Source organism: Eulemur rufifrons, chromosome 16 (genome assembly GCF_041146395.1).
Source record: "Eulemur rufifrons isolate Redbay chromosome 16, OSU_ERuf_1, whole genome shotgun sequence".
In the NCBI taxonomy this organism is placed as follows: Eukaryota; Metazoa; Chordata; class Mammalia; order Primates; family Lemuridae; genus Eulemur; species Eulemur rufifrons.
The window spans coordinates 717,142-732,477 of NC_090998.1; the positions used below are offsets into that span (position 1 = coordinate 717,142).

Sequence of the window (15,336 nt, forward strand, 5' to 3'; positions counted from 1 at the left end):
AGTTTCCCGGGCAGACGCGGCTCTTTTCTCTCGGTTACGCCGTACCCCCTTCTTCGGTGACAGAAGGTGCCTGGTGGGGGTGACTGCTCTTTTGTCTCCCTATCCCCCTCCACCCAGTCCTCTCGGTCTCCTCTACTCTCGCCTCAGAGAAGCAGCGGAGCTCGGGCCCCGCGGTGAGCGGCCCTCCCCTCCCCACCGTTCCTCCCTCAGCCCCCGGCACCGGCCCGGGAGGAGACGGGGCTTTGCCAGGCCCGGGGCGGGCGGGGAGGCCTTGGGGAAGGGGGGGCCCGCTCCTCAGGCACCGAGGCTTCGCGGCTTCGGCCCTTCCCGTCTGGGCAATGGGCGCCCTGTGAGACTGGTCCCCTCTTTGGGGGCGCGTGTGGGAGGAGGCGAGCGCCTGAGAGACCGGGAGCCCCCGGCCGTGGCCCTCTCTCGCCTGCCCGGCCCCTCCCACTCCTCTGCCCCGGGGCTGCCACCGCCTGGCGTCGGCGCTCGTCGCTTCCTCGCGGCGCCGCCGCCCTCTGGGCCTAGCCCGCCCAGCGCGGCGAGCGGCGGCGGTGCGAGCTGATCTGTCTCCGCATCCGCCGCATCCGCTTCGACTCTGCGCCCGGCCCTGCCCCTCATGACTGCGGCGCCTCTGCTGCCACCGCCTGCCCGGCCGCCGCTCGCCGCAGGATGGATGCGGACCGTGCGGCGCTAACCCCCGTGGCTCTGCTCCTGGATCGCCCGCCGACGAGCCTGCCTCGTGAGCCGCAGCAGCCTCGGTGCCAGCAGCCGCCGCAACTGGGCCCCGTGTCCCGCCTCTCCTGCGGGGCGGCTCGTCAGTGCTGAGCGAGGCGTCGCCCCGCTCGGCCGGAACCCGCCGTGGGAGCTGTGCCCTGCGGACCTTCACCCTCGTTTCATTCACAAATCCGAGCCCGCTCGCCTCACTCCGGCGGACCAACCATGTCTGGCGGCGCCGCAGAGAAGCAGAGTAGCACTCCCAGTTCCCTGTTCCTCTCGCCGCCGGCGCCCGCCCCCAAGAATGGCTCCAGCTCCGATTCCTCGGTGGGGGAGAAACTGGGGGTCGCGGCGAGCGACGCTGGCGCTGGCAGGACCGAAGAGTACCGGCGCCGCCGCCACACTATGGACAAGGACAGTCGTGGGGCGGCCGCGACCACTACCACCACTGAACACCGCTTCTTCCGCCGGAGCGTCATCTGCGACTCCAATGCCACTGCGTTGGAGCTGCCGGGCCTCCCTTTCTCTCTCCCCCAGCCCAGCGTTCCCGCGGTTGTTCCGCAGAGTGCTCCACCAGAGCCCCAGCGGGAGGAGACCTTGACCGCCACCGCCGCTTCCCAGGTGACCCAGCAGCCTCCAGCCGCTGCTGCTCCTGGGGACCAAGCCGTAGCGGGCCCTGCTGCCTCGACTGCCCCCAGCAGTACCGGCAAAGACCGCCCAGTTTCCCAGCCCAGCTTAGCGGGGAGCAAAGAGGAGCCGCCGCCGGCCAGAAGTGGCAGCGGCGGCGGCAGCGCGAAGGAGCCACAGGAGGAACGGAGTCAGCAACAGGATGACATCGAAGAGCTGGAGACCAAGGCCGTGGGAATGTCCAACGATGGCCGCTTTCTCAAGTTTGACATTGAAATCGGCAGAGGCTCCTTTAAGACTGTCTACAAAGGTCTGGACACCGAAACCACTGTGGAGGTCGCCTGGTGTGAACTGCAGGTAAAAACCCCACCTACTTTATTTTACAGTCGTTTGCATCCCAGATTTCGTTCGGTTGAGCCAGTTTATCGAGTTCACCCTTTACATGTCATTCTCTGTTTGACACTGAGTAGAGGGGGAGGCCAACTTTTGAAAAGAGATTGAAATTAGGAGAATGTGGAGCATGTCCTAGGTGTTGGGATAGCATGAGAATTATTGGTAGCCGAAGGGATTTGCGACTAGGCAGGGGGTGGTGAAGGTCATCTCAGTACAAATGAATTGTCTCTGCATTAGTGTCTGGCAGGAAACTTAGAATTAGTGGGGAAGTTTTTGAGTTAGGAAAGTACATGGCTTCTTGATCTGTGCATTTCAGTCTCATCAGAGGCTCTGCAGTGAGAAACTGCCCCTGTGTGTGGAAGAGTGTTTATATCCTTGAGATCAGGCTGTTCTTTTTAAATAAGAACGACCTTGTTCCTTTGGATATATATCTTACTTGATGGTCGCACAGGCATTTGGTATAAAAGAATTATAAAGAAGACTTTCTTCTCTGCCCCTTTTGGTTAAATGCCTAGCCACTAGTAAGGTACAAGTAAATGTTTGGTATTATTCCGCTTGATGATGCTTATATGGTTTATAGTGTCAGCAGTGCTTTGACGTTGTTTATTAAACAATGTCTTCAGCCCATTCACGATACAGTGAATAGCACAGGAACACATGCAAAATTGTATAAGCGCTTTGATAGTTGTAATGTTACCATTATTGTTTTAATCCTGTTATAAAACATTTTTTAAAGCTAAGTTTTCCCTAGAGTCCAAGGGAGTCACAATGCTTCCTTTTATAACCTTTCATGATGTAAATAATGGTGTGTCATTCTGGTTGACCAGTATTCTAGGTTTAAGTAGCTGAGTTTGGGCTACTTGTTGCTTGACCTGCTGTAGCAGCTTGCTTGAATGTTGCCCTCACCAGGCATAGGTGAATTGGTAGAAGCAGAGTTACACTGAAGGAAAAATAGTCAGCTAGGTTATACATACATGAAAAACGCCACCAATACTCTTCTTTCCAAGAACATGGACCAAGCTGAAATAGGATGTGAAAGTAACTGAATGATCTTGGAACTTATTTTATCTATGAACTAATATGTGTTAACTTAACCCTTTGAATGTCAGCTTCCAAATGACCTAGCCCAGATCAAATGTGAATGGAAATTAACACAGCACGTGGAAGTAAACTTAAAAACTGACAATTTCTTTAGAAACATAATGATTTCTTAAGTTTTACCATTAATAATGTGGAACTTCTAAGGCAGTGGGAAATTAAAACTGTTAATTAATTAATTTTATAATAGAGTTGGAAAGGTAGCAGACCCTTTTTTTTTTTTTTAAAGGAAACTTGTCAACCTGTACTGTAACTTTATTCCTGTTGGACAATCATACTCAAAAACTTAGGTCTGATTCCTTTTGGTTTACAGGCAAAAGATTTACCAGGCAGGCATCTATTTCTTTCTTATATTACTAATGCCTGTTGCTGTTGATCCTGGAATTTTATTCTTCTGGTGTAGTTATTTGAATAGATTCTTTTTAACAATTTTTTTCTTAACAAGTTATCTTAACTTTCTTAAGACTGGACCCAATTAAGTGTTGAGCACTTAATAGATTAATTTTGTTAGCTTTAATTATTTCACTTTTAATACATCAGAATGTAATGTGTATGGTTTTCGTTTATCACCGGGAATTTTCTGATTATTACATAGTGTGAAAAACTCAATTTATCTAATGTCACAGTGAGAACTTTGTCTATGCTTCCCAGTTTTTCTTAGAACTCATGACTTTTTGGATTTTTACTTTTCTATCTAGGCATGGGCATGACCAAACTAAGGAAAATCTTATATCGCATATTATTGTAAGGACAGTTTACTATTTGGCTGCAGAACCAAGTGGATCCTAGCTCATTGAGTGGTAGCCTGGTTTAGAAACTTCCATGTCATTTGCACATGCCTCTACAATTTTTTATTTTGGTTTTAAAAATGATTGTCCTGGCCCGAGGATCCTTTATAGCAGCAGTTGGGCAGTCTTTGTTCTTTAGACCAGGACACTTGCAGTACTTGCCTAATAAAGTATTCAGTAGGTCATTGTTTTAATTTTTGTCTTTGTATCCAAATTAAAGGACAGGCCAAGGGATTTCCAAAGCATTGGGAAGAAGGAAAAGCTTTTTCACTAAATGTATACTTCTGGTATACATATTTTTCTGTAGCAAGACAGGAGAAATATTGTGTTCAGTTGTTAAAAGTCTTCATTGTATTAAAACTGAAAGAAATCTTACATTATTATACTGCCTACCTGCTTATTTGTTAAAAATAAGGAAACTGAAATCATAGAGCAGGTGAATAACTTTCTTAGGTTGGTGAAGAATAAAAATTAAACTGGTTAGGATCTAATAATTTGGGAGATGTTAAAGCATTTAGTAGAGGGCTAATTAATAATTTCAAATGAAGCAATACTGTTTTAGTGTGGAAGTGGTTGTCAGATTTCTGGAGAAATCCAGTCCTATTAACCATGGCAAATTTTAGGCTGTGATTTTATCGCTTCAAATGGAGATATAAATAGGCTTTGGGGAATGGGTGAATATGGTATACAAATCAAACTACTTTTTATCAAGCTTATCTTTAGACTCACAGTACACATAGCTATCTAGTAAAACAAGCATTAATTCTTAGGAAATAATACCTAGCTAATACTTTAATACCACAAGATCTTAAGTAATAATTGAGATGTTTTGAGTAAGATGCAGATTTCTTTTTTTTTTTTTTTTTTTTGAGACAGAGTCTCACTCTGTTACCTAGGCTAGAGTGCCATGGTGTCAGCCTCGCTCACAGCAACCTCAAACTCCTGGGCTCAAGCAATCCTCTTGCCTCAGCCTCCTGAGTAGCTGGGACTACAGGGATGTGCCACCATGCCTGGCTAATTTTTCTCTATATGTTTTTAGCTGTCTATATAATTTCTTTCTATTTTTAGTAGAAACGGGGTCTCGCTGTTTCTCAGGCTGATCTGGAACTCCTGAGCTCAAACAATCTGCCCGCCTCAGCCTCCCAGAGTGCTAGGATTACAGGCCCAGCCAGATGCAGATTTCTTTACCTAACTTTATTAGTCAAATGGTGTGCCTTAATTTTAATACCTAGTTGCCTTGGTCAGAAAATGTTACTGCTGGGCTCTGCCTGCAGAGTTTACATTGCTTTTCTAAGGGACCTTGTTTTTTAAGAAAGATAGCATAATTTGCTTTATTTTTTTAAATTATTTATTTATTTATTTTTTAACCAAGAGATAAAATCAAGAGTGCTTTAAAAAAAATAGTACACAGATTTAAGTGCTTTTCCCCCAAATTGCCTTGCAAAAGTTCACCTGATATGTATTGATGAGGTTGATTTCAGATCTACCTGAAAGGGGAGGTCAAATCATAATTTTTTTTTTAAGCTCTAATATACTTAGTGCTTACTTTGCTTTGGCTTTTAGTAAGTTAAGACTTGTGTCTCAGGAATTACGCTTTTTGTGAAAAGTTTAGCAGTGCTGCAGAAATGTGGTTCTGTGATTAAAAAACCATTATAGCTTATTTCTTTGATATAGTTCTTCAAATAACTGATTGAACTGAATCTTCCCATTTGAATATTGATAGTTTTTTCCCCTCTTTTAACTTTGTGCCATATTCCTTATTTTTTAGGATGAAAATCTGCAGTAACTTTCAGTCCTGGGAACTCTAAATTTCGGGGGATAGTCTGGAGTTTTTTTGTTTTTTTAATCCTCAAAGTCATTGATTGGGGGTATGTGCAAAGTTCAGACCACATCTTTGCCTTTAGGTAAGGGTAGCTGCTTGCAAATTAAAGAATGCTTGGTGACTTGTTTGAAATAATCCTTTGTCCCCTTTTACCAGGCTAGAATTAGAGACAGGATGATTTTTGGTTAGGTAAGATTTAATTCAAAATATATGTAGTTTTTTGCTGTAGGAATTAACTTTGTGGTAAAGGAATAGAGAATTACATTTAGGTTTTTTGTTTTTTTAAAGTGATATAGTTACTTCTTACTTAGTCTTGGGGCCTTAAATGTTTTCATTTTCTCTTATTTACCTTTTTTCTGACCCATAGTCTAAAAACTTGGAAAAAGGGGTATTTTTTTTTAGTTTAAGGCAGGATCCCACTCTGTTGACTGGGCTAAGGGTACAATGGTGTCATCATAGCTCACTGCAGCCTCCAATGCCTGGGTTCAAGCAGTCCTTCCTTAGCCTCCACTATAGCTGGGACTACAGGCCTGTGCCAGCACACCTGGCTTTTTTTTTTTTTTTTTTGTACAGATCGGGTCTCACTATGTTGCTCAGGCTGGTCTTCAACTCCTGGGCTCAAACAGTCGTCCTGCCCTGACCTCTCTAAGTGCCAGGACTGCAAGTGTGAGCCACTGCGCCTGGCTGACAGTTCATTTCTTGACATTCAAATTTTAGTGCAAGATCCATCCTGGTCATTTTGAAATACATCTTAGTTAATCTCTATTGGAAACACTCAACTAAAACTGGCTTCTCATTTCAGAGTATCATGCTAAACCTGTTATTTGGGTTTTCTGGTAGCTTTAACGTTTCTTACATAAAGCTATAAAAGCAGCAAGAGTAGGTTTACTTAAATTATCATTTCTGAAAATGTTAGTATACCATGAAATAATTCGTAATTATAACTAGTAAGTCTTTGCTATACCAGTTCTTTAAATTATGTTGATACATTTTTAGTAACTTCCATTTTATTTGAGGTTTTTTTTGTTTAACATAGATGAATCTGGTCTGCATGAATAAGTGAGACTTAGCATGACCTCAATTTAGGTTTGAAGAGGCCACTTTCGTGCAGTGTGACATAATAGTTAAGCACTAGATTGCCTGGTTTCAAATCAAGGCTCAGCTACTGGATTGTGTCATCTTGGGCTGTGCTACAATTTCCTATCTATAAAATGGGTGTAAAGGAGTGCCTACTTTATAGAGTTGTGATGATTAAATAAATTAACATATGTAAAAAATGTAGGACAGGGTCTGGCACATAAATGTTAATGATGATGCAGCATCTTTTTTTTAAGTTGTCCTTTTGGGGGACTCAAGATTTTGTTTGATTTGTGTATGTGTGTATGATATGTGTGTATGTATTTAGAGACGGGATGTCACTATGTTGCCCAGGTTAGTCTTAAACTCCTGGGTTCAGGTGATCCTCCTGCATCAGCCTCCTCCAGTAGCTGGGACTACAAGGGTGTGCCACTACACCAAGCTCATGATTTGTTTATATTTATGTTTGAAAAATCATGTAGCAAAATTCTTACTGTTGCTATTATTTTTAGAGAAGGAACACAGGAGTTGAACATGTCGTTGGTGCTTTCAAGTTCCTTAGCTTTACCTGGCCACTGCCTAACATTCTAATTTCATGACCTTTCCCAAATGTCAGCCTTTGTTAACTGCTTATTTCCAGAATCTGTTAAGATCTTTGTCTCATCTCCTTTGCATGTACCTGGAAAGTAATTTTCCTTGTGGATCTTATAGGTGATTCTTATGGTATTTATCATATTAAATTGAAATTATTTGTATACTTTGTGTAATCCACTAGTCTTTGGAAAGTTCACTGTGGTGTAACAGAATACCATCTAATGAAAAAGCACCAAGGCAGAACATTGAGTTCTAAGTTACCCAATTCTTTGACTTTGAGTAGGGAACTTAATCTGTAATGCTGATTTGTTAGCAACATGTCTACTAATTTAGGGTTGTTGAGGATCAACTGAAATACCCTGTCAAGGTACTTTGAAAAATGTAAAGTGTTACACAAAATATAACAACAGCTACTTTAAATATTTATTTTCAAGGCCATACATTGTCACTTGTTACAAATTGAATATTTAAATTTCTTAAAGTTGGATTTTTAGGAGTTTTCTTTTGTCAGCTTAGAAGAGTTTTAGTCTGAGGAGAAATTGTCAGAAGCTCTTAAGAATGTTTTTATTTGGAAGAGGATTATGCCTTTGACAGGTGGCAGACTTAATTTTGTATGTGTTTTTTGTCTTTGTTTTTTTGAGATAGTAACTTGCTCTGTCATCCAGGCTGGAGTGCAGTGGCATGATCATAGCTCACTACAGTCGTGAATTCCTGGGCTCAAGCGATTCTCCTGCCTCACCCTCTCAAGTAGCTGGGACTACAGGCACGTGCCACCACACTAGGCTCTTTAAAAAAAAAAAAAATTGTAGAGATGGACTCCTGCTATGTTGCCTAGGCTGGTTTTGAACTCCTGGCCTCAAGTGATCCTCCTGCCTTGGCCTCCCAAAGTGTTGGGATTACAGGCATTAGCCACTGTGCCCGGCCCTATGTGGTTTAAAAAAGATTGGTTATTGATACTTTTTACATGACAGGAAAAATGTCGGAAATCTCCTTGGTTTTGTGGTTGACTTAATTAGTCATGTAATTTGTCCACCGTAATTTATCTTACTCTAGATTTTTTTTTCACATGGGCTTTCATAAAGAATTTACTCTTTAATGTTGTTACTTGAATCTTAACCTTGCAAAATTGCCATATTAAATGTGCTATGCTAAATGAATGTGCTTAATGAGTTTTAGAAGAGTCTTCATATAGGCTGTTAGTTTTCCCAGGAATTTAAGTATTCTTAAGAAATTTAACAGTTTAATAATAAATTAAGAAAGAGTGGTTGGAAAGCTGCTTGTTATAACTATCATACTCAGGTTAGTTAAGAAAACCATACTATTAATGTTATTTCTGTGACATCTTTTGAGCAGCCAAGGTTCAGCTTCTCAGAGACAGATGATCATGTGCATGGTAGATAGTCTTACTGTTAATCAAACACAGACTAATGTATAAACCAAACAATGGGAGATAAAACTAATTAGTGAATCAAATCATTATTGATGTGCACATTCCCTGTAAATAAAGATTAACAGATTGCTTGGGACAACAAGATTCTTTTCATGGCTAATAGTTTTGAGCCAAATAACTTTATGTATTCATCTGTGTGTGGATCTATATAGATACTCTTTACTTGGACTGATAAATCATTGTGGATTTAAGGTAAATTGGGAAATGCAACAGATTATCTCTTTAACATGCTGGAGAGTTCCTTCCTAGACATCATTATCATATTACAGTGTTCTTGGGACTCTCCACACCCCTCCCCCGATATATCATCCCTAAATATCCAGAGGGCATTGGCTCCAAGACACCTCTCCCACCCCCCAGGATACCAAAATCCATGAATGTTTAAGTCCCTTATAGTATTTCCGTAACCTACTGTATAGCCTCCTGTATATTTTAAATCATCTCTAGATTACTTATAATACCTTGATACAATGTAAAATGCTATGTAAATAGTTGTTATACCGTATTTTTTAAAATTTGTATTCTTGATTGTTGTATTATTATTTTTTTATTGTTTTTCCTCCCAGTGTTGTGGTTGGTTGAATCCACAGATGCAGAACCCATGGGTAGGGAGGGTGACCGTACTTATGTATAGGCAGTGGTGACTAACTACGGAGTTTTAAGCAGAGAGGTTAATTGGTTAGATTTGCATAGTAGTAATTGTGGAGAATGGATTTAAGGAGTCCGAGGGAAGTAGTATGCAGATTACCGTAGTTGTTCATTATCCTCAGGGGTTAATGATGGTTATCTTTTTCCTCCTGCTTTTTCATCTTTTTATCTTTTCTGTTTTCTATGAGGTTTCCAAGACCACCCTTGGATACCTGAAAAAACAGTAGTACTGAACCCTGTATATACTATGTTTTTTTGATCTGACAACCCAGTCAACTATTGACTAGTGGGTGGGATGGATGAGTAGTGTATACAGCATGAATACAAAGGACAAAGGGATGATTCATGTCCCACTTGAGGTTTCATCATGATATTCAGAAAGGCACACAATTTAAAACTTATGAATTATTTATTTCTGGAATTTTCCATTTACTATTTTCAGATTGTGGAAAGTGAAACCATAGATATGTGGGGACTACTGTAGTTTGGGTATGAGTATGAGATTTTTAGGGCCTGAACTAGGGAGGTAATAGGGAATAGAATATTTAAATATTTAGGAGATAAAATATGCAGGTTTAGTGTTTGTAGAAAAAAATGAAGCGTGGATAAGAGGATGGGGGATACTGGTGCTGTCAACTGAGGGAGAGAATAAGAAAGAATAGAGGGTTTTTTTCAGGTTGGGAAGAGGTACAGAGATTTCAATTTGACATGTTGAGTTTGAGATACGTGTGAAACCTCCAGGAAGAAGTTCAGTAGGCAGTTAGATATATTACTGAAGCTCAAAGAATAGGTCTGGGGTAGAGATCAAAGGTGATGATTCCCAAATGTCTATATTAGTCATGGCTGAAATAATAGAAGTAAATGAGGTCATCTAGGGAGAGGATGTAAAGACACAGATAAATTAGAGAGAGCTAGAGAGGAGAATAATAGTCGTAGGGCAAAGTAGGAATAGTTAATGGGTGGGCAGAGGAAAAAGAGCCCAGGGATTAGACTAAATAGAAAACTAGGAGAGTGGTAGTACCAAGGGATTAAAATTTCAAGAAAATAATATAGCAGATTGGCATAATAGTAATTGTGGAGAATGGATTTAAGAAGTAGCAAAGATGTGTAGAGATTATTTAGGCTGCTGAAATTGTTTATTGCATTTGGCTATTGAGAAGTCATTAACAATGAAATTCAAGATTGCCTAAGGAGATTGGGGGTTGAATAAGGCAGAAGCACTTAAGTATATGTAAGTCACTGGTAATGCCCTAGATTTTTGCACTGTTTACTATTTAATACAGTATCTACCAGCCTCATGTGGGTATTTACATTTAAATGAATTAAAATGAAATAAAATAATTCGTTTCCTCAGTTGCACTGGCCACATTTCAAATACTCAATAGCCACATGTGGCCACAGTATTGTTTAGCACAGATATAGAACATTTTCATCACTGCAGAAGGTTCTATTGGAATGTGCTGTATCTAGATCTTGGCTTGAGTTGTGCTTTTTTTTTTAAAATAACTTTATTGAGATATAAGTTACATACTGTGAAGTTTACCCTTCTAAAGTGTAAAGTGATGTTTTTATAACTTCAGTTATACATTTTTAAAATGTATCCTCAACAATAGTCATTCTTTTTTAGGAAAAGATATACAAAAGATGTTATCACCAACACATATATACGTGCAGAATAATCAATTTACATTATGTCTTATTTACTACAGGTATTTGGTGCTCTTACAATTTCAGAAGAGTGGAAAATTTACAGTGACTGAGGAAGGTCAGGAAGTAGAGATAATAGGTGTAGGCCATTTCTTTTGCTAAGTTTTAATGAATAGGATCAAGAAAGACTGGGTGAGTAGAAGGTGTGATCCAGGGTGAGATGGTTAGATGAGCCAGGAAAAATCTTTATAAAAGTTGAAGCATTGAACTATAACATTTTGTCTGATCTCTCTACTTTAGTATCTATCATGAGTCTGTTCTAAGCCAATTACTGTTTTAGCTTTGGTTTTTCCTTGTGGGCAGTTAAATTCAATCCAAATAAGTTTTCATACTTTATTTCATTTACCTACTAGGTTTCAGAATCCTCACTTGCAGTAATGTGCTGATTCTTAATATATTGACTGCAACACTTGAAAAAAAATTTTTCCTTGGGGCCATGGTGTTTTATTACAAAAATAGATTGAAAACAAAATGATCTTTTCTAATTTAATGAAAAATTTGTTAATTTTATTTTCTGTGCGTGAGTTATGTGCAACTTGAAAAGTAGTTCTTGTGACTCCCAAGCTGCAGAGACATCTGAATTACATATGCTTCACAAATCCCTGGGCTCAAAACTAGTGTGAGTTAAATATATTGAACACAACTCACATGGTAGTTAATGTGTTTGGTTTTTTGTTTTTTGTTTTTTTTGTTTTTTTTTTTGTTTTTTTTGGGGGGGCCAGAGTCTCACTCTGTTGCCCGGGCTAGAGTGCCGTGGCATCAGCCTAGCTCACAGCAACCTCAAACTCCTGGGTTTCAGCAATCCTCCTGCCTCAGCCTCCCGAGTAGCTGGGATTACAGGCACGCACCACCGTGTCCGGCTGATTTTTTCTATTTTTAGTTGCCTTGCTAATTTCTTTCTATTTTTAGTAGAGATGGGGTCTCTGTCTTGCTCAGGCTGGTCTCAAACTCCTGAGCTCAAATGATTCTCCCGCCTCGGCCTCCCAGAGTGCTAGGATTACAGGCGTGAGCCACCGCACCTGGCCTCAGTTAATGTGTTAAAAACGGTTTGTTTCTCTCCTGTGATCTCTGGCATTCATGCTATATTTGCATATGGTGATATATACTTTGTAAGTGGAGCATCTCTCTGCAAAATGACTATTGAGTGTTTTCAAATTCTTTGGTAATTAATCTGGAAAGATAATAATTATTAACAGTTATCTACCTAATAAGGGCGCCTTTTCTGTGACAGGCACAATGCTCATATTGTTTGTAATTCTAATAATATGAGACAGATTGTTAAAAATTTTGTATTTCAAGAAATTAATGCAGGCTTAATGACTTGTTTAAGATCACATGGCATATCTGAGTCCTTGTTCTTTCCACTATAGAGTAATCTCTATCTAGTTAAACCAGGAGGAAAAGAGTTTGAGTTCTAGTGGAATTCTAACTCCTTTTGCTCCATTTAACAATTATAATTTATCATTGAGTATCTTATACCTCTTATAATTTTTCACAAAACAAATCCCCATGTAAATGGCCTTTTAGGCAGTGTTCATATATATATGTATTAGCAGATTCTGTAAGGAGGAGGAAGGCAGCTTTGTTTTATTAACTTCTCAGTGTGTTCAGAGTTTTTAAGATGCTATTTATATTAGTTATCGCAAAGAATTTTACTTCTGTTTAGACTTAAGTATTTAAAGAGAGAGAATATTATTTCTAGCAGTTGATATGTGATGTGATTTCCATCTAATAGAAACAAATTGAGTAGCTACAGTGTTAGAATTTTTGCTAATGATATCTAGATGACTTTTGTGTATAAAGATTGCTCATTTTCTTGTGACTTGGTTTTATCTACTTTGGAGACTGAAGTTATGGTGTTTGTTTTTTTTTTTTTTTTTTTTTTTTGAGACAGAGTCTCACTCTGTTGCCCAGGCTAGAGTGAGTGCCGTGGCGTCAGCCTAGCTCACAGCAACCTCAAACTCCTGGGCTCAAGCGATCCTCCTGTCTCAGCCTCCCGAGTAGCTGGGACTACAGGCATGCACCACCATGCCCGGCTAAATTTTTCTGTATATATTTTTAGCTGTCCATATAATTTCTTTCTATTTTTAGAGGTGGGGTCTCGCTCTTGCTCAGGCTGGTCTCGAACTCCTGAGCTCAAAGGATCCGCCCACCTCGGCCTCCCAGAGAGCTAGGATTACAGGCGTGAGCCACCGCGCCCGGCCTGAAGTTATGGTTTTTTAGCTTAGTTTGTGATGCAGGTATTATGTGAATTGACTCTTTTCCCTTAATTTTTTATCGTTACTTCTTTTTTTTTCCTCTTCACTGTACACTGTGACATATTACATGTGTTATTCAGGATTTGGCTCTCTTGTTTGTGTGAGTTCCAAATAGAAAACTCATTTAAATTATGTAAGTGTGTTTTGAAATCCTTTGGAATTCTTAGTTTATTCAGTATTGTGGGAATAAGATGTTCCCCACCCCTAGTAAGATTTCCATATAACTGAAGTTCTGTTTTCAAAGTAGCAAGACTTTGTATTAACAGTCTTGTAAAACTCTTATTAAAGTATCATTTTCTTGCTCCTTTAAATAGACAATTTAAATCTTTTCAGAGAATGAAAATCACCAGTTAGATAATAATACACCTAAGGGCTGCTTGAGTAATGGGCATCTTGCCTTTATACTCCTATACTAAGTTTTTGAAAAAAATGTCCCAACTTCCCCCACCCCCAACCTTCTGGTATGTCAGTCGTCACTGCTTGCTGCTGTTGGCTCATCTGCATCAGCCTCCTTATTAACAGTTGCTTCTGATTTTGCCTGCACTGGACGACTAAATTGCCAATTTTGTTAGAATTGGTTTTAATGATTTAAAGAGGAATAAGTATGAGTAAAATTCATTAACTTTAGGGTGTTGTATTTGTGCTGCTCAGGTCTTACTTTCTGGCTTTTGGTTGTATTTCTAGTAACTGATATCTGAATAAGTAAGGTGTTAATATGGTATTCTGAGATTTTGGGGACCTATTTTGTTGGTGCCGTTCTTTTTGGCTTAGAGCATTTGATATAAATGAAAGTATATTAAAGCTCATAGAGGTGGCTACTCTTAATTATTTGTCGATGGCCAGCATCTGGTTGGGGTGGGGAACCTGCGGCTTTGGGGCCACATGTGGCTTTCTGACTGAATCCAAATTTTACAGAATAAATCCCTTTAATAAAGGGATTTGTTCTGTGAAGTTTGGATTATATCGAGGGGCTGCACTTGGGGATCTGGAGGGCCACATATGGCCTTGAGGCTGCAGGTTCCTCGCCCCTGTACTCTCTTAAAGGTAATGCATGTTTATCACTAGTTTTATACGCATTTCTGGGATTTGGGATTTCAGTTTTAGAGATCACGTAGGTATGACCTGCATGATCCTTCACCAATTTGGTATCAGTTGCTATTATTTGCTTGTATGCCCAACCAGCACAGACAAGTGAATGTATCATCGCATAGACATGGATTCCTGGATGTTCTTTAGACTAAAATGGTTCATTGAGGTCAGACAGTCCCATACCCTCTTACACTGGGGATAATCCACACTTGGGCACATCAGACCTCACCTCAAAATATGGCAGATTTCTCAGAATATTACTGTTGTGGTAGAGTAGCTGGGTTGATAGGAGTTTTCAGCTTCAACTACACAGGCAAAATCACCTCTCCTCCTTTAATTGCCAAATCTTGGTTTAGACTTGAATTCTGTTCTTTCAAGGTGAGTTTGCTTACTGTGTATGTTCAGGATATGGGAAACTTTTCTCTTAGTGGACCTCATTCAGAGCTGTTTAAGGTCTATCAGAGGATTTCTAATGACATTAAACTTAAAGTGGAAGGCCTTGGAGTCTCAGTGGCTTACCAGAAGATTTTTGGCCTTTTATGCATACTTCTACATACCTTCTCTTAGTACTGTTTAATATTATTGGTAGGGACAGCTTTTATCAAGTCAAAAAATAGAGCCTGTTACATCCTTTTTCCAGAATTTATTTGCTTCAATTACATAATTCAGAAGGGCCACTCAAGTGGTTCTTTACAGAACAAAGAAGATGGCTCCTAGGTGCATTGCTGTTTTATACCCAGACCAAAAAAAAAAAAAAAACCACCAGTGATTTTTAAATGGTAGACTTTCAACTTAAATACTTGTTCTGCCTAACCAGGCACCCTACTACAGAGGTACTAGTTTACATTTTACTTTTGGTGGACAGACTGTGTTGCATTGTACCAGTTTCTCTATGTCTCCAGATTTTTTTCTTGGACATAAGTTGGGGAGCATAGTGATATTTTGCTGGTGTGAGCATCCTATGGCTAAAGAATAGTTTGATTTCTATGATGACAATCTCGGCCATTTTCTATCCCTCTTGTAAGGGCAGAAGTGAAACTGCCATACTACCCCTAACTATTGCCA

At 40.2% G+C, this 15,336-nt stretch overlaps 1 protein-coding gene across 3 annotated transcripts in view; it reads left to right on the forward strand.

Annotated features, from left to right (window-relative positions):
* The first annotated feature begins 872 nt into the window (after nucleotides 1–872).
* Nucleotides 873–15,336, forward strand: part of WNK1 (WNK lysine deficient protein kinase 1) — a 158,781-nt gene continuing 144,317 nt past the window's right edge. For all 3 annotated transcript variants that reach the window (XM_069491045.1, XM_069491046.1, XM_069491047.1), the window contains exon 1: nucleotides 873–1,704. In XM_069491045.1, the coding sequence (XP_069347146.1) occupies nucleotides 946–1,704 (759 nt within the window). In that variant the 5' untranslated portion in view covers nucleotides 873–945. The remainder of the gene's footprint in view (nucleotides 1,705–15,336) is intronic.